At 34.8% G+C, this 26,460-nt stretch overlaps 1 protein-coding gene across 1 annotated transcript in view; it reads right to left on the reverse strand.

Annotated features, from left to right (window-relative positions):
* spg11 (SPG11 vesicle trafficking associated, spatacsin) overlaps positions 1–26,460 on the reverse strand; it is a 46,230-nt gene that overhangs the window by 13,646 nt on the left and 6,124 nt on the right. The window contains exons 6-30 of the mRNA XM_059536463.1: positions 26,076–26,452; positions 24,538–24,683; positions 24,278–24,410; positions 23,042–23,197; positions 22,103–22,266; positions 20,520–20,696; positions 20,032–20,103; positions 19,791–19,918; positions 18,435–18,610; positions 16,423–16,618; positions 15,332–15,526; positions 14,293–14,399; positions 14,037–14,182; positions 13,055–13,207; positions 8,277–8,343; positions 8,025–8,190; positions 6,946–7,157; positions 6,759–6,867; positions 5,538–5,697; positions 5,115–5,387; positions 4,824–5,024; positions 3,527–3,634; positions 3,282–3,450; positions 2,081–2,295; positions 679–828 (exon numbers count right to left, since the gene is read on the reverse strand). Coding sequence (XP_059392446.1) covers positions 679–828; positions 2,081–2,295; positions 3,282–3,450; positions 3,527–3,634; positions 4,824–5,024; positions 5,115–5,387; positions 5,538–5,697; positions 6,759–6,867; positions 6,946–7,157; positions 8,025–8,190; positions 8,277–8,343; positions 13,055–13,207; positions 14,037–14,182; positions 14,293–14,399; positions 15,332–15,526; positions 16,423–16,618; positions 18,435–18,610; positions 19,791–19,918; positions 20,032–20,103; positions 20,520–20,696; positions 22,103–22,266; positions 23,042–23,197; positions 24,278–24,410; positions 24,538–24,683; positions 26,076–26,452 — 4,156 coding nt within the window. The remainder of the gene's footprint in view (positions 1–678; positions 829–2,080; positions 2,296–3,281; positions 3,451–3,526; positions 3,635–4,823; positions 5,025–5,114; positions 5,388–5,537; positions 5,698–6,758; positions 6,868–6,945; positions 7,158–8,024; positions 8,191–8,276; positions 8,344–13,054; positions 13,208–14,036; positions 14,183–14,292; positions 14,400–15,331; positions 15,527–16,422; positions 16,619–18,434; positions 18,611–19,790; positions 19,919–20,031; positions 20,104–20,519; positions 20,697–22,102; positions 22,267–23,041; positions 23,198–24,277; positions 24,411–24,537; positions 24,684–26,075; positions 26,453–26,460) is intronic.

The following is a 26,460-nucleotide window of genomic DNA, read 5'->3' on the forward strand; positions in this document are numbered from 1 at the left end:
TGTAAAATAAACAAAAGAAAAATATAATAATAATAATATTAATATAAATAATAATAATAATAAATAACTACAATTATTTCTATAATAATTAGTATATAATATAATATTTAGTATATATTATTATTACTAGAGAAATATAAAAAATAATTGTGAAAGAAAAAATCTAATATTTAAGCAACATGAAAAAATTATGAAAAATTATAACAACAAATATTTAATATAATCAAAAAGGAACCCATAACAAATTTCACTCTATAAATGTAAATATTAACAAAATTTTAAAAAAGTCAATTTCTAATTAAATTAAAACTGTTTTTAATAAAACATTTCATTACTGACTAAATTCTGATAAATGGTTTAAAACATCGTGAAATTATCATGTTTTTATTTTGACAGCAGTAAAGCCATTTTGCAACATCACAATTTATCGTGCATCCCTACATAATCATGTAAATTATGACATGATTTTAGAATAATTTCATATTTCACACAAACACAGGAAGCTTTTTAGTGCAGATGCAACAAAATAATGCAAATAAAGCATACGATTGACAATATGATCTGTGTATTGTACTATTCTCTCAGTGTAAGTGTAGTGTGGATGCACAGCTTCATATCACAGGTGAAGCAAGCATTATATGATCGTCTGAGCAAGGTTTCGGGGTGAGAAAGCCTGACCTCAGCCTGAGACAGGAAGAACTGAGAGGCGGATTCGGGCTGGACGCGGTCCGTCTCAAGCTGCTCGTGACATCTTCTCCAGAAGGCCAGCCGTGTCTCCTGTCTCTCCCACTGTCTCTTCTGCTGGTGAGCGCACAGATCTCGCAGCAGCTGCCCAGAAAAACAGAGAGGAAGCTCCTCGATTAGCACTGCTGCAGCAGCTTACAACCTCCCCTAAAGGACAACTTGTGTTTCTGGAGCTCATCTCATACATTTCACCACAAACCTGTGATTATATCTCAATATGACGACTAACTAAATAAATTTATCTTTTTATATCACTGCTTCTACAAAAAAAATTACTAATAATACTACTAATAATACCAAAACATCAAACTAAACAATTGCTAATGTAAGATTTCAATGCGAAATAAATAAAAGAAAAATATAATAGTATTAATATAAATGATAATACATTTAATATAAATATAAAAAATAAAAAATAATATTATAAAAAATATTTAAAAAATAATATAAATAATATAAATATAAATTATAATACATTTAATACAATTATTGCTATAATACTTACTATACAGTATAATATAATATAATTTGACGACAAAATATAAATAAATACTACTAGTACTAAAAAACAAACAAAATGTTACCATTGTAATATTTCACTGTAAAAAAAAGTAATTATAATAAAATAAAATAAAAATCTTACTCCTATTCTTCTTATTAAAACAAACAAAGCAATATTGCCATTGCTGTAATTTGCTGTAAAACTAAATTCTAATATTTAAGAAAAAAATAAACATAATAACATTATTATTGTAAAACGTCATTGGGAAAAAAATAAAGGAAATATTATTACAAATAAAATAAAATTAAAATTAAATTATGCAAAGAAAAAACTATTTTTGCAAAGTAACATTTAACTATTAATAATATAAAAAATCTAATATCTAAGAAACACAAAAAGGGAAGAATAATCTTATAGTACAACTGTAAAAAGACAATATCTAAATTACGTCTAAATTATTTTTAAACGTGAAATCATCGAGCTTTTATTTTGGAAGAAAACCACATGGCAATATTAAAACGTGATAAATCGCACCAAGCTAAATTGTGACATCAGCCCTACATCCATAATTCTGTAAATTATTACATGCTTTTTAAGTGATTATAGTCACAAAATGATCTTTTTGATGATATTTCACAGGAAGCTTTTTTTTTTAATGCAGATGCATCCAAATGAGAAGCAAACTGACTGATGTTTTATCGGTGTATTTTATTTGTTCTTGCACAGATTTATGGGAAAAGCAGTTTGGATGCACAATCCTATACTACCTCATGTAATAGCTAAAGGAATTATTTATTGCTATGCCTCATCAGGAGTATCATGTTGGCGGCTGACCTCATTAATGATCAGGCAGTCGAGGGGCAGCTCGGCCAGCTGTGCGACGCTCCTGGCCTGTGTGAAGAGGCCGAGGTCCTGCAGCTGCTGCATGATGGTCCTGCACTCGTCCTGCAGACCTGCGCTGGAGTAATGCTCCAGCAGACACGCAGACAGAGGCACAGGAGTGTCTGACAGCACCTGACTCAGCTGACTGAGCTTCCTGAAGTCAGGACCTGCACACAGAGGAACGTCACTTCATCACTGTGATCTAATGATGGTCTCTTCTGCTCACCGAGGCTGCATCTAGACGGTCAAAACCGGGATACTCCGAAACCTTATTGCAATTTAGATTTAAAATACATTCTCTTTTCATATTGTTATAGTTTCAGTTTTCATTTTGTAACATTTCCCGTTTTGACTTTCATTTAATATTTTTGTTTTTTTAATATTTTCTGTTTTCATTTTGAATATTTAATTTTTTAATATTTCCTGTTGTCATTTTAATTTTATATTTTAGTTTTTTATATATTTTCTTTTTTTTTATATTTTTGGTTTTACATTTTTTTTATATTTGCTGTTTTCATTTTAATTTTAGGTTTTTTTATATTTCCTGTTTTTATTTTAATTTAATATAACTTTTTTATTTTTGGATTTTTATTTTTTTATTTTCCGTTTTCATTTCAATTTAATATTTTACTTTTGGTTTTTATTTTTTTTTTATATTTTCTGTTTTCCTTTTAATTGTATATATCTTAATTGTTTTAATATTTTAGTTTTTAATAATTTTTAATTATTATTAGTTTTAAAAAAAAATTTTATTTTAGTTTTAATTTTTATTTTTTTTAATTTTCTGTTTTAATTTAAAACTTTGCATTTATACAGTAAAAACACTAATACTGTGATTTTTTTATTAAAATTGAAAGTTAAAATATATTCTCTTTTCACTTTAAATGTTATATTTTCGTTTTAAGAGCAACTTTTTCAGTAAACCACTAGTCTTTCTCCCTGCTGTACCGAAAACAAACTGAAACCTGACGTCAAAACCGAGGTACGCAAGTTAAATTGTAATAATATTTCACTTTTTTTTGTGTATTTTTGTATCAAACAAACACAACTTTGGTGAACAGAAGAGAATCCTAATTCTTCCAAACTTCTTGTTCCCTAGTGCTGAATGTGGAGTGGTGTAAATGTGTTCTAGAGCTGGAGTCGAGGGTCTGACCGTTGGATTTGAGCAGTCGCTCCATGTCCACGAGCAGCTGAAGCAGCCGGCGCAGCTCGTACTGAGTCCTGCTCTGCTTCAGGAGCGTCAGCAGCAGAACCGAAGCCTGAGACTCGACCCACTGGACCGGCAGCACGTCTGAGCTCAACACCACACTGCTGCTGCGCAACTGCACACACACACAGGGTCAGCAGGAACCAGCAGACGGAGAGGAGGGAAGCCTGGGTGACAGCGGAGAGACTTACATTGAGCAAACACTTCTGGAAGTCCAGCAGTTTGTCTTTGGCTCGCTGAAAGTCTTTGTAGTCGGAGCAGAACTCATACATGTGCAGCATGTAGATCAGCGGAGACTCCTGCCAGAGACAAGCATGAAACAAGATCTGACACACCTCCGCTCAAAACCTTCTCTGTTGTTAAGAAATTAATACTTAAATTGATCAAAAGTAACAAACGTTTATAATGTCACAAAAGATTTCTATTTCAAATATATGCTGTTCTTTGGAACTTTCTTCATCAAAGAATCCGGAAAAATCAAATGTAGCATTGTTTCTACAAAACATAGTGAGCAGCACAACTGCTTTCAGTCAGTACACCACAACAAACACCACACAACATCAGAGTTATTATTATAATTACACTGAAAATATTCAAACCAGTGTCATTCACTGAAAAAAGCTGAAATATAATATTAATATTAGAAATCATTAAACTTTATAAAAATAAAAATAAATAGTTTGTTGAAGTACTAAAATGTTTAGAAAAATAAGTTTAACAAAAAGGATAATTAACAAAAAAAAAATACTATTAACACTAAATATTAATAATACTAAAATAACACTGAACAACATATTTATGTAAAAAAGTAACATGAACACCAGCCAATTAATTTATCTTAAAACTGAATTTTACAAAGTAAATAAATATAAGGTTTATAAATATAAATACAAAAGCTAAATAAAAAAATTACAGAAGCATTACATTACTAAAACGTAATATATAAATTATATATTATATAATACTAAAATAACACTGAAATACATATTTATTTAAAAAGCAACATGGAAAAAAGTAAATTATTTTAAATTTAAAAAAAGTTGATGTACTAAAACTTCTACTACTTTATATATATATATATATATACACACACACATACATAAAATGAAAACAAAGCCAAATAGAATATAAAACAAAATTACACAAAGCACATAAGATTACTGAAAAGTAACCTAAATTAAAATAAAATCTGTAATTAAAATGTAATTATTAATAAATACTATAATATTATATAAAGAACGCTTAAAAAAAACATTGAACAATATATTTTGTGAAAGTAACATGATATGATAATATAACAATATATTTTGTGAAAAATAATATGATAATTTTACATAAAATATAATAATATATTGTTGCCAATAATGTGTATAGATGATGGAAAAATATAATAGACGCTAAAATTGTTGTGCATGCCGAAGAAACTCAAGTTCCTCGTGCTCTGCATTTCAGTTCCAGACATTCTCGTCCAATCAGAGAGCCTCTTACCCTCTGAAACAGCTGGAATCCACGAATCAGAGGCCTGATCTTGCTCCTGCACAGCAGCGTCTTCCACAGGACGGAGAGATCGTGGAGGTTCCACACGTGATGGGCGGGGCTCTCCTGGATGTGGGCGGTGGCTTCCTGAGTGACATCATCGCCGACAGACGCCAGGATCCACACGCAGAGACACTGCAGCAGCTCGGCGGTCTGTCAATCAAACCACACACACAGACACACACTAAGTAAGTAACTAGTTGTTTCCCAGCACTGTGAGTATGGGATCGGTGGAGCTCAGACCTGATGGCAGGCCGCCAGCACAGACAGAGCAGGACTGCGCTGACGGACCGCTTCGGACAGCAGGAACCTCCAGGGACTGGGCTTCTCCTGGCTCTCCAGCAGCACCTGGAACAGCTCTCTGGGGGGTTCGGGGCTCTCGTCTCGGGGGAGAGCGCGAGCGACGCTCCCTAGATCCTCCAGAGCCTGATGGGAGCTGGTCGGGTGAAGATCTTGGAAAGCCAGAGAGATGTGCGACTGCAGAGCTGGACTGAAACTAGCCGCCAGAGATCTGACCTGCACCAATCAACAGAAGTATTTGGAGTTGTGAATGTGATGTAAATGTAAAAAAAAAAGATTAGTAGTAATTTTAATCACACGGTTTATAAAATCAACATAATGATATATGCACATGTATATATATATACACGTGTGTAGCAGACACACCTGTTGTAGCGGATAATTGTGCAGCTGTACAAACAACAGGAAGTTGAGCCACTGTCCGTCACGAGCGCAGTCCTGTGGGAAGGCGGGGCTTAGAGGAAGAGCGTGCAGATGACAGAACTGGACAGGAAGTGCCCACTCGTGCGCCGCCTCGAACGACGATCTGATAAAAACACAGAAGACACAAAAAATAGAAATGCTGCCTTGTCAACTAAATAAAATCAAATGAGTTTAAGTACTAAAGCTGACATAAAAATACATTAACACCAAGTAAAAAAAAAATAAAAAAAGACAAAACAACATGATAAAATGACTAAAACTTAAGTCAATATATAAAAACTAAAAATATATGCAACAACTTTAAATGCTTTTTAAATGCAAAGATTTAGTTTGCATTTTCAACAATGATTTTGGCCTGAAGAAAATTCATTTAAATGTCACATTTTTATTTATTTATAATAAATCTGTTATTTTGTTTAGATTCAATAAAAGAAATTCCAGAAAATAAATGAGATAAAAATAAGTTACATCAAAAATAAATATTATTTCCTTGTGTGAATTAAGGACTGAATGGCAAAAAAAAACAAGTTTATTCCATAACCGTTTCAAATGTCATTTCCTGAGAACAAACAATGATTTGGAACGTGATGGAAATTCCAATCATTCTGGAAGAACAACAACAAACAAACAAACTGTAGAATTCTATATATCCATTAACTAAGGCCTTTTATTAATAATAATAAAAAAAACTCATTACAGTGTTTTTAATCTTTCTATATCAAGTAAAATGAATCCATGTCCCTCGAGGCATCCTATGTGTGTATGACTTTCTTCTTTCAGAGGAATCCAATCGGAGTTATATAAAAATGATGATGATAGAAAGGGAGAAGGTGTGTTTTTGTCAAATAAAGTGCATCTGTAATAAAACGTCCCTCACGCGGCTCCGGGGGGGTGAATAAAGGCCTTCTGTAGTGAATCCATGTGTTTTTGTAAATTAAAATATCCATATTTCAAATGTTATAAATTCTGTTTTCTCGGATGGATGTCGTAGGATGTATGCGAAGAAGAGAAGAAACCATACACACCTAGGATGCTTTCAGGGTGAGTAAAACATAAGCAAATTTTCTTTTTTGGGTGAACTAACCCTTTCAATTCCATATTAATAAAATAACAAAACAACAACAAAAATAAATTCCCCAACATGTTTTTGTGCAGAACACTGACCGACAGATGCCTTTCTTCTCCAGAGCGTCTCTGACGGCCGTCTCCAGATGAACCAGCAGCTCCTGAGCGCTGCGTTTCTCACCGCTGACCAGCTTCCCGGCCTTTTCCACTGGAACAGAGAGAGAAGTCAGGAGCGCTCTCAAACAGAGCCGAGCCGAGCTGTGACGGAGTGCAGTGCTTCAGGTACCGAGCGTCTGCCGCAGGGAAGCGTTGTCTCTGTGCTCCTCGCAGGTCTGAGTCCAGAGTCTGAGGATGAGGTTCAGCACATAGAGATCCACCCTCAGCTTCAGGCTACACACACCCAGCAGCTCGCAGAAACACACACACGCTGCCGACACACACGCGCTGCTGAAGTTCAACAGGCCCAGCGAGTACGCCTGATCCGCAGCCAGAGACACCCTGATAACACACAGAAATACACTGCATTATACATACATACATGTGTATTTTTTGCTAATTTGTGATAATAATTAGTGTGCATAGATGCACTCTCTCGCTGTATTTATTTTCTTCACATTTTAATATTTATTAATACATAATATATAAATTTAAGTTAACATTTTAGAAATTGTTACATTAGTATTATCATTATTATTTAAATTAATGATTATTTGTGTATTTATTCTATGAATAAAAAATATTTAATTCTATATTTAATCCCATTTAAATTCTATAAATACAACATGTTTTGTAGTTAACTTGCTAAAATAATTTATTAACACATTATAAAAAAATATACATTGACAATAAATATATATTGATTATAATGTATACACATATTATATAAATAAAATAATTATAATTTAATATACAATTTATATAACATTTATTTATATTTATTTTACATGCATATTTTGTTTTATATGCATTAATTACTATACAATTTATATAAGATTATTTTACATGCATATTTTATATGCATTAATTGTTAAAATGTTTAGTTTATTTGGAAAAAAAAATTCAGAGATAATACATTTTCACAATATTTTGGACTATTTTTTTTTCTTCAAAATTTGTATTTATAGAAAAAATATTTGACATATTCTGCATCATTTACATATCCTTAACTTTTGATTTTTAACTATTCTCAATAAGTTTTCTGAATATAATTGTATAATTACACATTACATTAAATGTTATATAGAGTTGTATAGTTTAGATGTTTTCGATGCTAGTGTACGGAGAGTTTAAAGTGCAAGCGTGACTCTGATAAGAGCATCATGTGTGGTCTGAGCGGTCAGCTGTGTCTGTGAGAGCTGGACTCACTGAAGCTTCACGTTGCTGCAGTCGAGCACCTGCTGCGTGAGGAAAACCCCGAATGCAAACGCCGGCCGGCCGTGACTCAGGTAATACAGGAAGTCCAGATTCTGGACGACGGCGAACTTACTGACGAGCTGAGAACTGGAGAAGTGCGGCAGCTCGCTGGACGCTTCTGGAAAACATCAGCAAACACACACTTCAGTCAGTAAAACCAGGAGCATCTCACCATGTCCTCACAGTAGCGTGTGAAGCTCCTACCGCTGCCGCCCGTGGCGTTGGCCGACTGCCATCTGAACAGTCTGGAGGGATCCAGAGGATGCAAAGCCTGCCGATGGAAAAGCACACGATGCATTAAACTCCTGCTGTTATCTCATCACCATCTCACAGCACACAGCATCAATCTGCTGCATGAGATTCACATGCTTCTGCAGGGTTGTCTGACTCCATGTTCAATAAATCATCAAATCTTTAGGTTTGAGACCATCTACATCCAAGTGAAAAGAAAAAATTATTAAGTGAGATGAAGCGCACACACACACACACACACACACACAGTTTTAGATTTAAAATAATTTCCACTTTATGTTTCTATACTTTCTAGAAATCATTAACATTTTCTAAATATCCATTTATTTAACTATTTTATTATATATATATATTTTTTTTTACACATTTTTGTATATTAATTACACAAATATTTGGTTATTTATCTAGATATTTATTTCAAGTGGTAAATATTTTCCACTGTATTTATTATAGGGTCTATACATATATGCACTCCATGAGTTATTAACTTTTAAAATACTTCTATATGAATTTAATTTAATTCATGATATATATTTTTACATACAGTTTTATATATTAATTCCATAAATATTTGGTTATTTTTCTGGAAAGTAATTTCAAGAATTAATTATTTTCCACTATACTTATTATAGTCTGCATATGCACACTCTATACATTTTAACATTTTTAATACTTACTAATACTCAAATGATTCTTATTTAATTAATTTACATACATTTTTATATATTTCAATAAACATCCGGTTATTTTTCTGGAAACTAATTTCAAAAATAAATGTTCATTAAATGTGCATCTATACATTCTATTAATTATTAACATTTCATAGAAATGTATTGATGCTTACATATTAGATTTTATAGAATGGTTCAAATATAATTTTAGATATTAATTCTATAAATATTTCATTATTTTCAGAAAATTAATTTCCAAAAAATACCTGCTAAAATCTGCTGAAGATTATTTTCAGGATGGAGTGTGCGGTTGCTGAAAGTAATGAGCTGAGAATGAATTACACACACTGCAGGCGGTAAACACACACACACACAGATTCACTTTCAGTGTGCATTAGAACACAAGCGGCTGTGTCCCATCATTAACACTAATGAACATTAACTTCAGGCTAAGCACAAATGCTTCAGAGCAGCTTGTGGCTCGATTCGTTTTATTAAACAAACACTGTTTCTGAGCACTTTAACAGCAGAAAGATGCAATCATGATGAAATACCGATGCAAAGAATTCACTTTCAGGGCTCAACACCTAAATAAAGGTCAAGAGAAATTCATGAAATAGGAGTTTCAATTCTTGAAAATTAATTTGCATATTATATATATATATATATATATATATATGTGTGTGTGTATGTGTGCGCGCGCATGTGTGTGTGTGTGTAATTTAAGGAAATTAAGGACATCTAGGTGGTCACACGGCAGTATTACAGATGATAAATGGTGAATAGGTTCACAATAAGTTAGAGAAAATAAATATTTTAGTAATATTTAGTTACATATACTATATACATATACTATACAAAGTAGCCTATGTGTATGTTAAAAGTACCATTCTGGCAACGAGAACGATCCGGAACTAAATGAAGATTAATGTTTTGGCCTATGATGTGTTTATTTAACCAATCAGATAAGAGTAAATGGAGAGTCAGCGAGAGCTTCATGTGATTGGCTACAAGAAGGTGGAGGCCCCGCCCTCTCCTTCACGCTTGCGAATCTCAGTCAGGGAGAGAAACGTGCCAAAATTGTAAGCGCAGAGAAAAGAAATTTCGGAACTTTTTGCCCCATGTGCACAACACGTCATTTAGAGATTTGCATCAGTAAGTTTTTTCACAGACACACACACACACACACACAGAGACTGGTTCTATGCAGTTGATCTGTTTTGCAGTTCGTTAAACGGTTGTTTTCGCTTGCAAATCACCGTTCACAGGCTTGCAGTACTTTTGACCGTATTGTAGCTAAAACAGGGGCGTAGCCATCTTTTCAGAAGTGAGGGGGACAGAAATTACATTATATATGTATCCATTTTGCTGCCATTACAATATAATATAAAACATTACAATATAACATTTCTGTAATCTATATAGCCTACCAGTCAACAGTTTTATAGCAGTGAGATTTTTAATGTTTTAAAGGTCCCATGACATGAAAATTTCACTTTCTGAGGTTTTTTAACATTAATATGACTTCCCCTAGCATGTATGTGGTCCCCAAGTTTCTAAAAATGTTAATCGGTGTAAATCGAGATTTTGCTATCTTTCTCTGCCTTTGAGAAAATGGAAGCTCAACCGGGCTGATCTTGAATCTCCTCCTTGTGACGTTATAAGGAGAAATGTTACCTCCCCTTTCTCTGCTTTGTCCGCCCAAATATTTACATATAATTCAGTCGCAATGTCAGCACAGGCGTTACAAACAGACTTTTATGATATGGATTCGACAGCACCGGCACAAACAGTGAGTAACAGTGTTCATTAATGCCTGATCTGTGATCAGTGATTTCTGATGTGTAGCTAATCATTCAAGTTCACACAGACTTTCTTTCTAAATCGTTTAATACTGTTTATGCATCAGTGAATCAAGCCAGTGACTAAACGATCAACTTCACGTTGTTTCTCTTAGTAGCATGAAACAAATCTGTTATTTAAATTGTGATTTAACTACAGAGAGCGATCAAAGAACGCTCCCTTTATTTTCGGAGCTGTCACACATCGCGAGTATATCTGCACTCTTGCCCAAACTGCCGTTACAATGAATGACGCTGTTATGCTGCACAACGGAGCTCTTACTGTATTTATGTGTTTGCTGTTAGTTGTGGTGGAAGCATTTTGTGAGAGAAAACGTGTTGCAATAATGACGAGATGACTGCATTCACGCGATAAACAGACTCTGTCTACTCAGCTCATCACTGCAGCCTTTCATGTGATGGGAAAAAAATAATTATATAATCAACAAATCCACGATCCGTTAATCCTGACAGCTGTAGTATATATATATATTTGAGAGGGGTCCACATGTAATACGCATTTCAAATGCAAAGATGTCAGCCAATCACAACAGTTGTCGTTTACTCGGCGTCTCACAGCAGACACGCCCCTTCAAACAGAGCATTCAAGCCAGAGGGCTAATAGCAGGATATAAAAATGCTTTTTATTTCTACATTTAAATGTAAAAATCATACTAACAATATAAGTACACCTAAGGAAACATTAAAAATCATTTAAAGAAAAGGAAATAATCCATGTCATGGGACCTTTAAGAAGTCTCTTTTGCTCACCAACCCTGCATTAATTTGATCCAGAATACAGCAAAAGCAGTAATATTGTGAAATATTTTTACTATTTTAAATAACTGTTTTCTATTTGAGTATATTTTAAATTGTAATTTATTTCTGCGATCCAAGCTGTATTTTCAGCATCATTCCTCCAGTCTTCAGTGTCTCATCCTTTAGAAATCATTCTTATATGCTGATTTGATGATTATCGTTATTGAAAACATACGAGTACATTTTTTCAGCAATCTTTGATGAACAGAAGGATCCAAAGATCAGCATTTATTTGAAATAAAAAGCTTTTGCGACATTATCATTCAAAAGCTTAAAGTTGGTATAATATTTATTTTTTGGTAAAAAGAAATGGAAATTAATACTTTTATTTAGCAAGGATTCTTTAAATTGATCTAAAGTAATGATCATTGATAAAGACGTCATTTTACAAAAGATTTCTATTTCATATAAATGCTGTTATTCTGAACTTTCTGTTCATCAAAGAAACTGTTTGTTTTCTATGTTTTCTACATTATCATAATAAGTGTTTTTTTTTTTGAGCAGCAAATCAGAATATCAGAATTATTTCTGAAGGAACATGTGAATGGAGTAATGATGCCAAAAATTCAGCTTTGAAATCTCAATAAATTACATTCTGAAATATATTCAAATAGAAATCAGTTATTTTAAATAGGCTAGTAAAATATTTCAAAATTTGATTGATTTGCTGTACTTTGGATCAAATAAATGCAAGCTTGGAGAACCGAAGAGACTTTTTTAAACAACATTAACAAGCTTACGGTTCAAAAACTGGTAGTAGGCAACTTAAATTTTTCTATAATTTCAAGCTTTGAATTGGCTTAGAAATCTATAACTGTTGGACGATAACAAATAATAATGATGTTTATATACTACAAACACTTTTTATCACATAATAAAGCAGAATAGTTTCTATACTGTAATAGTAATATACTGCATTGTTCATATACTTTATTTATCACCAGCTGGAGATGACTAGAAAAACCATATATTGTCGCAATCGTATGTTTAATGTGTTCGTGTTTCCAAAAGTGTCTGTTTTTCTGTGAAAACTGCTTTCAATGAACTGCTTTCATACCCCATATCTGGACGCTTTTGTCCATATTAGGAGTTTCCTGGTATGAATTTCTGCGCGAGAGCGCCCTCCGTCTTCGAGTATGAATGAAACACACACTTCATGAGTGTGTATAGCGCTCCTTGATGTTCATCTCGCCTTCTGGGTCCGAATAAAATACCATGTCATGCGCAGACGGTCCTGTCTCTTTGAGTTTAATCTATATTTATTCACACCAGCTCTTGAAAACCTCTATGCGAACACACTTGCGGGGGAAGAATTTCGGTTATATTAAAAGTGGGGGACACACGTCTACACCCCTGAGCTAAAACAACATGCCAGAAGCTGTGAGGGGTGCAGCAGTACCTGCAGGAGGTGGTAGAGGGACACATCACAGCGCGGGCCGCTCTGAGGGAACAGGGCCATTCTGAGTTTGGGATACGCACCGAGGGCCATTCTCAGCAGCTGGGGGTCGACTCTGCTCAGCGGGTCCTGACCGCGCTCGCCCTCACGCACGGCCTGCCAACAACACACACAACATCACACGGAGATGAGAAGACACTTTCGGATTAAGAATAAGACCAATGCAATCTTCATGGGTGATATGACCTAAAATCAAAACCCCAATCAATCAAACACTTTACCTCCATTATGATTATTTTATTTAATTTATTTATATTTTTTAGGTAAATAACCTACTTAACCGAAGTAAACAAAGGTGTATGTTACTTTGTAGCATTATTTACAACAGCTTTGAACGCAGCTCAGCCAATCAGAATCAAGGAGCGGAACTCTGGTTTTATAAATGTAAACAGAACACTGCTGATCAAATACAAACGTTGCCAAGACAACCTGCTACTGTAAACAAAAGCTGGCTACGCTTAAATTTCCAGGTTTTTCAGTAAAAGGGAAAAAAAAAAAAGAGCGACTGATATCAAAAGAGAAAACGATGTCAAATTTACCGTCCCTCCCATAGTCGCTGCATTAGAAACATCCTCGTATTAGCGTTAACTAATTTTTTTTTTTACAATGTGATGCAAAGGTGATATAATGCAACGAATAGTTTAAAAAAAATACAAATATGAAAAGCTTTTGAGGATTTACGACGCTGATGACTGTCAAACGTGTCATCACAAACTAGTTTTATTTTTACAATTACAGACGTTTAGCAGAAGAGACTTACAAATGAGGACAATGGAAGTAGTAAAAATACGATATGCAAGTAGATATGCTTTAACAGGATAAAAAAAAAAAAAAAAAGAAGAAGAAAACATAGGAAAATTCAGAATTTTGGTTTCGATTCCTTTTGGATGAATGGTCCAGCCCTAAAGCACAGAAGCAGGAGGACCTGGTCGATGCCGCCCGGTCTGAACATGATGGTGGAGAGGGCGAGCAGACTGTGACCCTCCAGTAACATGCTGCTGATGCTGGCTTGACTCCCGGGGAGCAGAACCTGCGCCGCTGTCAGACTGGCCCCGAACACCCGCTCCGGCTCTGAAACACCACACACACCGTACCGATCAACTCCTGCACAACACACACTACAGCCTCGCTTCACATTCATCAACAACTGACACAGAATAACCACATAAGAACACGCTCGCCTTTCAGGTCTCTGGTGATTTTCTGTAATTTCAGCATCATCTCAAACCAGGGGAAACTCTCCAGCAGGTTCCTGTCGGTCAGGAGCGGGCAGTTCCCGGGAGTTAACCTGAACGACATGAGATGAATGAGAGGAGACAAGCCCCGAATGCCCTGCTGAAATACATCTATTCATCTCAGGAAAACAGCTTCATTAAAAAAAAAAAATAATTAAATGGAAAGGAGCTTCCTAAAATGAATGACTAATAATAATATGAATTACAAAATAATTAAATGATAAAAATAAAATGAAATTAATCAAAAATTTATTAAGTAAAACTAATAAAATAAATTAAATAATTATGCACACTGTTTTTAATTTGATTAAGTAAAATCTAAATAAATGCATGATATAAAATATAAAATAAATGAAACAGATAATAATACGCACAGTATCTCTGGACAAGACCTTCATAAAAATTTATTAATAATAATAATAATAATAATAATAATATCAATTTAAAAACATACTGAAAAGTGAAAAAAAATAATAAAAATAATTACATTAATATAATACAATGTACAAAATAAATGTTATATGGAAAAAAGCATCATAGAAAATGCAATAAATACTAACATATACAATTTTTTTTATACAAAGATATGTCAAAAGTAGAGCTAAAACAAATAAATAAACATTTTCGTATATACACATAGAAGTTAATAAAAATGACAATGGCTACAATGTTTACAGATGTTACTGATTTTGATAATGAACAGAAATCTACATCTGCATCCTAACACAAGTTACTATCAAATTTGCATTTCAAAAAAGTGATATTATTATTATTATTATTAATATTCTCAAGCAACAAAAAACGGTTTCTTGATTTAAACAATGCCACTCATTAGAACGTGCTTAAACTAAGAAATACATTTTTCTGTTAAGATCTTTATTTTGTCTGGTTTCAACAAACCTTCACTCTGGAGCAGTAATCCGGCTTTAAGCTTGAAACAAAAGAAGATTTGAGATGGACCGTGATGATTCTGGATCATTCTCACCTGTAGTGCTCCAGGTAACAGTAGAGCAGGTACTGCAGGCTGTTCTCCAGACAATGCAGGACGAAGCGCTGGTGAAACTCCTGCTCCTGTGGCACAGGAGGATCCTTCCCATGATGCATCACTCCGCCAGCTTGACCCAGTCGCCAGAGCAACTGCTGGAAGTCCTCCAACTCCGACTGCACAAACAGGCCCTGACTGAACACAAACAGACTTACATCAGTGCTTTGAGGTCAAATATAGTGCTGGGAAAATCAATCGATGCATCGTGAATCGAGAAATGATTATACCATATTCCAAATGCATCGCGATTCTTTCTCAGGTCGATTCTGAGCTTTGAACAGCAGATGGCGCTGCATGCTTTAGATACGGCCGTACTCTACTCGTTTCCAAATCCTTACACACACTTGATCCTAAAATAATCGTTCATAAAATTCAAAAAGGTTGAATCGAATTACAAGCATTCTGAGCCTTGGTGACATTACACAAGCGCTCTTCTTCATGAGCATTTGAGCATTAGAGTAGAGCGCCATCTACTGTAAAAAGCTAAGCTCAGAATCAGAATTGAATCACAATGCATTCAGAAGAAATCACAAATCGATTCTGCATTGATTTATCATCTCAGCCCTAGTCAAACGTGATCCTGGAGCACAAAAGCAGTCTTTAGGTACTGGGGTATATTTTTGTAGCAATAGCCAAAAATCCTTTACATAGGTCAAAATTATCAATTTTTCTTTTATGACAAAAATCATTAGGATATTATGTAAAACTCACATCTCATGAAGATATTTTGTAAATTTCCTACCGTAAATATATCAAAACTTATATATGCACTGCTAAGAGCTTCATCTGAACAACTTTAAAGATGATTTTCTCAATGTCTAGATTTTTTTGCTCCCTCAGATTCCAGATTTTCAAATAGTTGTATCTCAGCCAAATATTGTCCTCCTAACAAACCCGACAGCAATACAGAGATGATTTATTCAGCTTTCAGATGATGTGTAGATCTCAATCTAAATAAAGTGACCCTTATGACTGGTCTTGTGGTGGCACACACGGAGCATGTATCTGCTGTGAATGTGAGCGGCTCTGACCGGGCGAGCAGGTCCAGGATCTGATCCCGCAGGTAGCGTCCGCAGCGGCTGTGGTGGTTGATGATGTGTGGTGTGAGCGCAGGCCAGCAGGGGGCGTCAGCTGCGGTCGAGCTGTGAACCCACGCCGAGGCTCGGACACCATCGTGAAGAGAGGTGAGATACGACCAGAGAACAGATGCATCCCACGAACCCTGAGCTACAACACAACAAACACATCCATCTCTTCCTTCAAACCGGCTTCATTTTATTCACAACTATATATTTAAAAGCTCCTTTATTTATAAAGCTTATCTTTTCATTGTTGGAAATTAATAATGAACACGTTAAATATATATATGGAGTGTAATTTTTTTTGTTTTTTTATATTCATTAACACTACATTATATTAATACTATAATTATATATAATTTCATGTTTATGTTTGAATATTTTATATAGTAATTTATATAAAAAGAATTATACACATCTGTATACACATTTATCAGATGCCTTGATCCAAATACATGCATATATTTACATATTATGTACATGCTTAATTAGCTTTATGCAAAATGTAATTTATTATTTCTTTATTTTTATTTTGAGGTAAAATGAAACCTGAATACGTTCTTGACAGGTTTGTGATCCTATTTGAATATAATAAGCTTGATAAAAAAATATATTTATTTTTTATGAAATAAAATGAATTAAGTAATTAATACTAATAATAATTAAATAAATACGAATCAAATTAATAATTTTTTACAATTTGAAATTAATTTTGTAACCTGCCTTACTTTAAATCTTACTTTAAATTCTTGTTTTTGATTTTGAGGTGAAATATGACATGTTTTGAGAAATTCATAAAAAAAAAATAATTTTAACCTGAAAAAGTCACAGCACATTACTTTCCATAAAAAGTTATCAGTGTTGGGAAGGTTACTTCGTAATACGCAGTGTAACTATTTCAACTGATTACATTTCTACATTTCTAATGGGTGTTTTCAAAAATTAATCATTTTAAAACATTTAATCATGCGGTTTACCTAAGTACTCAACACTGATTACTAAAATCCTTTATTACTTGCATTACGTTATTAAAAATTTAATTTTAAAGCACAGCCACCACAAGATTTTAGCACTTCTTCATACTTCGAGACCGTTCTGAGGTTAAATACAGGTTTAATATCATACCATAAAGTAGTTTAATAGATATGATACTGTTTTTGAATTAAAATCTTTGCATAGCTATGACAGGAAACACCGACATCTCAAAATGCCTTGGAAAAAAACAGTCAATTTTAAAATATAAAGCATATACATAAACAAACAAATCAGTTATTGAATAAGCATGTGTCTTATTAAACTCCTGTAACATTGAAGTCACTTCAATTTCTGAAAGAAATCGAATAAATCTATATGTGTATGTGCTGTTTGAAATCGTTTGAAATTAATTAAATTATACATTTTTCTCAGTAACTCTTAACATTTCAGTTACATTTTATAAATTAAATGACATGTCCCCAAACACTGTAAGTAATGCAACTAGTTACTTTTCAGGGTGTAACTCATTATTGTAATGCATTACTTTTAAAAGTAACATTATACAGCGGAGAGTTCCGCTCCTTGATTCTGATTGGCTGAGCCGCGTTCAAAGCTGTTGTAGATTATGCTACAAAGTAACATTCACCTTTGTTTACTTCTGTGTGTTGCTCGGCAACCACTGTATTAGAACCACAGCTGTTTCTGAGGAACTACATTGTTTGGTGGAAGAATACTGTTTTTATTAATATCATTACACTTTATTTGCTCTGTTTTAATTTGTGAAACCTTACTACGTATATGGAATAACAGATTTATGAAAGCAATAAACGCCGTGAAGCTGTGGTTTGCAGTGAATTTATAACAGTTAAGAGGCGATGTTACCACGCGGTTATAAATTCACTGTAAACCACAGCTTCACGGCGGTTATTGCTTTATTCCCCGACACTGAATGGCGTGTCTACTGAGGCGTGGAGCTGTGATGAACTGACCGGACGGCTGCAGTCGGGACAGAAGGATGGAGCTCTGTGTGTCTCTGTCCCAGTATCTGACCCAGTCCAGACGCACAGGATCCAGTAGAGAGCTGCAGGAGGACGAGTCCGGCTCCTGTGTGATCTCCTGCAGCAGACGCCTGCTCTCGGGATCAGACCGGCTCATCTGAACAACCCTGGAAACACGATCACACACACACCTCTCATTCACCTGCCATTTACAAACTCACTGCATAGGTTTGATTTATTAGGGCTACTAAAGTGATTGAGTCAAGAGCAGTGAGGGATTTTCTGTCTTTTGTAGCTTGATTAACATCAGTGACTCGGACAATAGCAACTAAATTAGGCTGCTGTCCCTTTAAAGGTCCCGTTTTTCCACGCTTTTTTGAAGCTTTGATTGTGTTTACAGTGTGCAATATAACGTGTTCATGTTTCGTGTGTAAAAAACTGTATACCGCTGTTTTCACTGTCATAAAAAAGGGCTGATGACTTCCTTGTTCTATGAAGTCCCTCCTTCAGAAATACGTAACAAGTTCGGATTGTTCCAAAACGTGCTGCACATAGTTTTACATGTGGATTATAATTTTCGGGAACCGAGTTAAACATAAATTGTAACCATTGATCTCGGAGTACAGCGTCCCTGGGAAGCCCAAACAAAGATGATTGGACTCCGAGATGAAAATAACAGCGTTTCCACGACATGGCAAACACAAACGCAGCTCTTCCTCTTCTCCGTCGGAGCGCAACAAGACCACACCCCATGTTTGTGTATTCATGTGGGCGGAGGTTAGTCAAAAAACTGTTTTAGTGATGTCATTACTGCAGGAAGTAGAGGGATGTAGTCCAAACGGGTCGTTCGATGTAGGCGAATTCTGTTAAATAAAATATCTCGCTTGGCATTGAACTTTGAGCTTTAGAATTTTACAGATATCATTTATACTCTAACAACAACATCACACACTAACTAAAGTTTAAAACATGGGATCACGAAGAACGGGACCTTTGCATGGATGCAATGCATTAACACATGTCCTATATTCTCTTCACAGTTTACGTTCAAGTCAGGTCACCTTTATTTATATAGTGCTTTTAACAATACGGATCGTGTCAGAGAAGCTTTACAGTATTAAATACTGAAGACATCATCGACTGTGTTCACGTGAATAGTAAGACGCATTTGTCAATGTCAATAGATTTTGTTCCCAGTTTTTCAAAACGAGATTTAGTTGTTGGAAAATGTTGCCAACGAAAACGATTCGTCAATGACCTTAACACGGCTCATGCTGATTAGCTCTCTTCCAACACTAAAAGATAAGAAACAACATTTAAAGTGGAAAATCAGAGAGAAACGCTTGCCTGCCGGTGTCCAGACGGCTGGAGCATCTCGTGGCAGGTGTCGAACACAAGTTATTAATGGTGTGAATAAACTCCACCTGCTGCAGCTCTTCACACGAGAGGTAACTCTCTTTCTGCAGCTCCTCCACCTGCAAACACCAGCACAGCAGATGTAGGACTACACAGATTCACATATTCAACCAGAGGGAGCAATCACTCCTCAAAACACAACATGTGTGTCTCTTTAAGGGTTTATTTTCACCATGAAGGCCCTTAGATCCCGATCGGCGGTGAAAACGCAGATGCTGTGGAGCTGCTCCTTCACATTGAAGCCCTAAAAACAGAGACAGTGGGTTTAAAGAAAACTAATTAATACTTTTACTAATCAGGGAGTGATCAAAAGTGCCAGTGAAGATATTTTCAATGTGACAAAAGATTTCGATATCAAATAAATGCTTACTGTTCATCTGTGAATCATGAAAAATTAAATGTATCAAGTTTCTACAAAAATATTGGACAGCACAATCAGATAATAATCAGAAATGTTTCTTGAGCAGCATTAGGATATGACACTGAAGATTAGAGTAATGATGCTGAAAATTCAGCTTCGATCACACGAATAAATAGTACAATTGAAATGATATCTCTTATTATTTTACAGAAGCCTTGATGAGCAGAAGAGACTTCTAAAGAAGCAAGCTGAATATATTGTGAGCCGGAGACGTGTGTGTGCTGATCTGGAGTGTGTACCATGTGAGTCAGCAGTGTTTTGGCCTGCTGCAGGTCTCGGAGAGTGAGACAGGTGAAGGTGCGTCTCAGTCCCGTCCTCCTGATGTCCTCCAGACTGTATTCAACACAGCCGCGTCTGCGCAGGAAAGCCTGTGCGTGTGGGATGCGTCTGCTCAAGATAGCCCGCTGAACAACTTCCTGAAACACACAACAAATCTGCAATGTGCATATGCATTCATAACTGTTTATACAGTTGCATAATTGGACTGCTTATATATTGATTTTGTTATATACTGTATATTATTATTTATTCCATGGTCTGTCTGATCGCTGGATTCTGATTGGATGGCAGGTATGCAGTATAACTGTTTAATGCACAAGTAGTTCCAAGTCGGTTTAATCACTGTTTTATATTAATGTGCTGCTTTAATTGATGCACACTAACCAACACACATCAATCACATGCGCACACACACAAACACACAGATAAAAAGAGAGTTGGAGATAGCAGATTGCACCTAAACTTGTTAAGATTCAATGTTAATAAATGTTTGTGTGCCAGCTTTTGTGCGTTTAACTTGAATCATGTCCAACAGAGATCTGTTTTAAAGCAGTGTGTGATTCACTCGTTTATTTGCTTAAGGTCTACTTCGCGATTCTGCTGGCAAAAAAGAAAGAACAGAAAAACACATATCTTAAGTCATACTGAGCTCTATCTGTATTTCCAGTGTTTGGGGAAAATTATTGGCTGCAGCGAGTCAAAAAAAACCAAAAACCTTTTATATAGAGATTTTTTTTTCAATTAAAAAAACCTGTGTTCCTAAATACAGTATTTTTTTTCAGAATTCCAGACAAAGAAAGAACGAGAAAGAAAAAGAAAGAAAGAGAACGAGAGAAAGAAAGAAACAAAAAGAAAGAGAAAAAAAAGAAAGAGAAAGAAAAAGAGAAAGAAAAAAAGAAAGGAAAGAAAGAAGGAAAGAAAAATAAAGAGACGAAAAAAGGAAAAGGAAAGAAAGAAAGAAAGAAAAACAAAAACAAAAAAGAAAAGAAAAACAAAAAGAAACAAAAGAAAGACAGGAAAGGAAGAAAGAAAGAAAGAGAAAGAAAAAGCGAGAAAGAAAAAGAAAGAAAAAAGAAAGGAAAAAAAGAAAAAGAAGCAAAGACAGAAAAAGAAAGAAAGAAAGAAAAAAAAGAAAGAAAAAAAAGAAAAAAGACAGAGAAAGAGAAAGGATAAAAAAGGAAAGAAAGAAAGAAAAAGAAAGAAAAAGAGCAAGGAAAGAAAGACCAAGAGAAAGAAAGAAAAATAAAAATGGAAAGAGAAAGAGAAAAAGAAAGAAAGAAAAAAAAGAAAGAAAGACCAAGAGAAAGAAAGAAAAAGAGAGAGAAAAAGAAAGAAAAAGACAAAAAAAGAAAGACAGAGAGAAAGCGAAAGAAAGAAAGAAAGACGTAGATCCATACTGAGGTGTGTCTGTATTATCAGTGTTTAGGGGAAATGAATGGCTGAAGCAGCTGCTGTGAGTCAAGCACAAACACATCTGTCTGCCAGGATGCAGGAGTTCTGGACCATGATGCACTGCTGGTGTCCGGTGTGTTCACTGACTGACCTCATCAGACAGCGACTGCCACTCCTGGTCTGTGTCGGCGGTGGACACCGGAGCGTCCGGACTCACGCAGACATCCGGCCAGGGGAACTTCTTCATGTATCGCCGCAGGTCCGAGATGTAGCCGTCTAAAATCTGCACACACTCCTGCAGGTTCACGTCCAGCTCTACAGCAACAGGACCAAACGTGAGACCCCATATCACCAAACAGTCCACTAACCGTTAGTCAACCAGAACCAAAATTTTATTAGTCACAGAAAAAAATTAAATAAAAATAATTGCACAGGCAAAGTCACGCAGTAGCTCGCTGCAAACAGATGGAGGCGCTGGTGCGCTCACTTAAAATACTCCCTCACTTTGGGTCACACAGATAACAGTAATACATCTATTGAATCTGTAAAAGACTCCACGTTTATTTGTGTGCACTCACAATAACACTAAAACGTGCTTTTGTAAAATAAAGAAACCAAACAGGACATGCTTTCTGCCGTCTCGGTCTCCGTGAACTTGAGCCTGTAACTCTTTGCCTTACAGACATTAATAATATATCTACAGAGAGTGTAGAAATGTCTACTTTCAAATGAAAAAAAAACAAATATTCTCAGATTATGTAATCCTTATGAAACAAGATGCATCACTACTGCAGAGATGACGAGTCGAGTTCATCTCTTATACCGGAAACAAAGAAAGCGCAAGTTTATCAATAAGTTATTTGAATATCAATGCAGTCTCCTTACTGTTTTTCCCTGACACATTACTTCTGCTGGCACACTGTGAGTGCTTTTTAGGCTATGTAGGCTATGTATGATTTAAATTGTTTATTAAAAAAAACGTGTGATTAGCCGACTAATGCTTCAAATGAAAAATCTGAAAAATCTTTAGTTGAGAGCAGCCCTAGATGACATTGAAAGCAGTGTGTGTGTGTGTGTGTGTATGTTATACCGTGTGAGCTGGTGAGGAGGACTTTGGTTTGTGTGTTGAGGAAGGTGAGCGTGATGCTCAGCAGCTGATCACAGAACTGTTGGCTCTGAGCTTCAGTGTGTGTGTCATGTATAGCAGATCGCAGCAGATCCAGAGCCGGACACAGAGCCTGCACATCTGAAACACACAACAGACTGCCATCAACACAACTTGATACATGCTTCTGAAAGAAGTCTCTTCTGCGCAACAAGGCTGCATTTATTTAATCATAAATACAGTAAAAATTGTGAAATATTATTACAATTTAAAACAGCTGTTTTCTGTGTGAATACATTACAATATGTAATTTATTCCTGTGATGCGCAGCTGAATTTTCAGCATCATTTCTCCAGTCTTCAGTGTCACATGATGATTTTTACGGTCACTTTTGATCAATTTAATGTATCCGTGATGAACAAAAGTATTTGTTTATTTTTAAGAAATGTTTCTTGAGCAGTAAATCATCATATTAGAATGATTTCTGAAGATCATGTGACACTGAAGACTGGAGCAATGATTTCTCAGAAATAAATTACATTTTACAATTTATTTACATGAAAAAAAACATCCATTTTAAATTTAAGAAAAAAAAATTAAAGATAAAATTTACGATTTTTTCATAATATTACAGTTTTTCTGCATATATATTATACACACACACACACACACATATATATATATACACATATATATATATATATATATATATATATATATATATATATATATATATATATATATATATATATATATATATATATATATATATATATATATAAATAAAATGACACATACACACTTTTATATTATATATTATTTTTCTTTTTAATAGTCAATTAATTATAAACAAAGATATATATATATATATATATATATATATATAAAATTTTAGATAATTATAATAATATTTATGTAATTTTAAGTATACGTAGATTGTATGTAAAATATAAAATTTGAATGTATATTTATTTTTTATATTTATAATATGTTTATTTATATTTCATTGTAACTCGATTGGAAGCGATTTATGACACTCAACCAAAGAGGTCATGAGCTAAAATAGGGGCACATTAACGACTCTCCAGCCTCACATTCACACAGTTTCTTCTGCCCTTTAATGACCCAGAAGATCAGACAGCAGATTTCTTAAGATCATTTAATTGAGCTGCGGCTGGAGAAGGTCGTTAGTGATCAAAGGATCTCATTAAAGCCTCTTACTCCTCAGATGGCTTTGGGTCGAGACGGCCGGCGTCTGATCGGGCAGAACAAACCCAGACGCGGGGCTGAAGATGTTCTCCTTACTCTTCAGAAAGAAATCAACCGTATCCAGCTGGTGGTTCTTCAGGCCGGCCTGAAAAATCACACCAGAGCAGAAATTCATCTCAGACACAATGCAGCCAAAGCTTTTGCTTTTCAACCATAAAACACCACATTAAATGGCTTTGAGTGGCGTGATGCCTTATATAGTGTGCACGTACCTGTAGGGCATGTATGGGTATCGAGCAGCGTCCCCAGGCGTTCAGATGGCAGAGCGAGTCCACCGTCCCAGCCGTGCCAAAAACCATCAGCCGGTTCAACAGCTCATCCTGCGTCACACAGAACAAAACCACCGACAGACCCGAGGCTAAAACACACACACATTACATTATAAAGACCATTCCATTGTATACACACAACAAGATACATTACAATGTTTTTGAATCACGCATCAGTGTTATTTGATGTGTACTGATGCTAAACACCCTCATTCAGTAATTGGATACATGCTCAATGCACCACGGTATTACAATCACTGTACCATACAAAGACATATGTAATTTTTATTTGTTATGGGATTTCTTTTTATTTTGTATATGTATAATCTAGATTTGCAGTACAAATTATTTTTATTATAATTATTTAAAAAAGCAGCAATAACATAATATTATTTTGCATATAATAACAGAATATTGTAAATTGCTTAAACATTTAAATATATAAAAGAATGCTTAAAAGTTCAAATTATATATTTTTTTACGTTTAAATAAATAACTGCTTAATCACACAAATACGTAAATGCTTGTTTAAATAATGTATGGGTAGAAAAAAAACACTTCAATAAATAAATCTTGACTAAATAAATGCACAAATAAAGTAAATGCTTAAATAAATGCCTAAATGTTTAAATAAATAGAAAGTCTAAATAGTTAATTACCTTTAACCATATTAATTGAAAGCAAAAAAATAAATAAAAAAATCCATATATGAAGAAATATTAGTCATTTTTATTATCATGGGATTTCTTTTTATTTTGTATTAAAAAAATATTATTATTAATAATACAGTTTATATATAATCTAGATTTACAGTACAAATTATTATTATTATTATTTTTATTATTATTTTAAAAAGCAGCAACAACAATATTGTAAATTGCTTAAACGTTTAAGTATATAAAAAATGCTTAAAAGTTCAAATAAATTATATATATATATATATATTTTTTTTTTTTACGTTTAAATAAATAACTGCTTAATTACACAAATACGTAAATAATTGTTTAGATAAATTCTGGGTAAAAAAAAAAATTCACTAAATACTGACTAAATAAATGCACAAATAATAAAGTAAATGCTTGAATAAAAGCCTAAATGTTTAAATAAATAGAAAGCCTAAATAGACTGTCGAATAAATACATACATAAAAAAATGCTTAAACATTCAGACAAATGCTTATTTCCATAAGTAAACACGTGTTTTAAAAAAAATGCTTGAATAAATGTGATTCAAAATGCTTAGTTAGTAAATAAATGCTTAAATATAAACAAACACATTTTTTATGAATGCTTGAAACAAGTTTTGTTTTAAAGTCAGTTTAATGAGACTTTTGGGGGTACACAGTTCTAAACATCTTGGATTTTGGGCTAAACTATAACCTAGACTAAAGAAATCTCTGGTCACCCTTCTATCCAGTGCATCTGAAGCACAACAGATGACAGGTGGAGACTTGGTCTCATGAGGTCAGAGGTCAGACTCACGCTTCAGTAGCAGACACAGGTGCTCCTCGGCTGATCTCTGGACAGGGGCGGCTGGGGCGTCTGAGCGGTGGTACGTCACGCTTTCACCCTCCAGATCCCAGTACGCCAGAACCGTGTTTGTGTTTCCGGGACAGACGAAGGTAACGAGCGCAGAGTACTCCGAGACGTTCAGGCCCGCTGCGGTCGCTCCGGCCGGCACGTCGAAACACGTCACAGCGCCCCCTGGCTTCACGGAGGGCTGCGAGAGTTTGGCAGTGGCCTCCGCTCGACGGCACTCCACATGAGGGAAATCTCTGTACCAGGGTGACCCCTGATGACCCCTGCGCTCCGGAGCTTTAGATCGACCATACAGCGAAGACAGACGCGCCTCCCACGACCTGAACAC

The sequence above is a fragment of the Carassius carassius genome, chromosome 43, assembly GCF_963082965.1.
Source record: "Carassius carassius chromosome 43, fCarCar2.1, whole genome shotgun sequence".
Classification (NCBI taxonomy): Eukaryota; Metazoa; Chordata; class Actinopteri; order Cypriniformes; family Cyprinidae; genus Carassius; species Carassius carassius.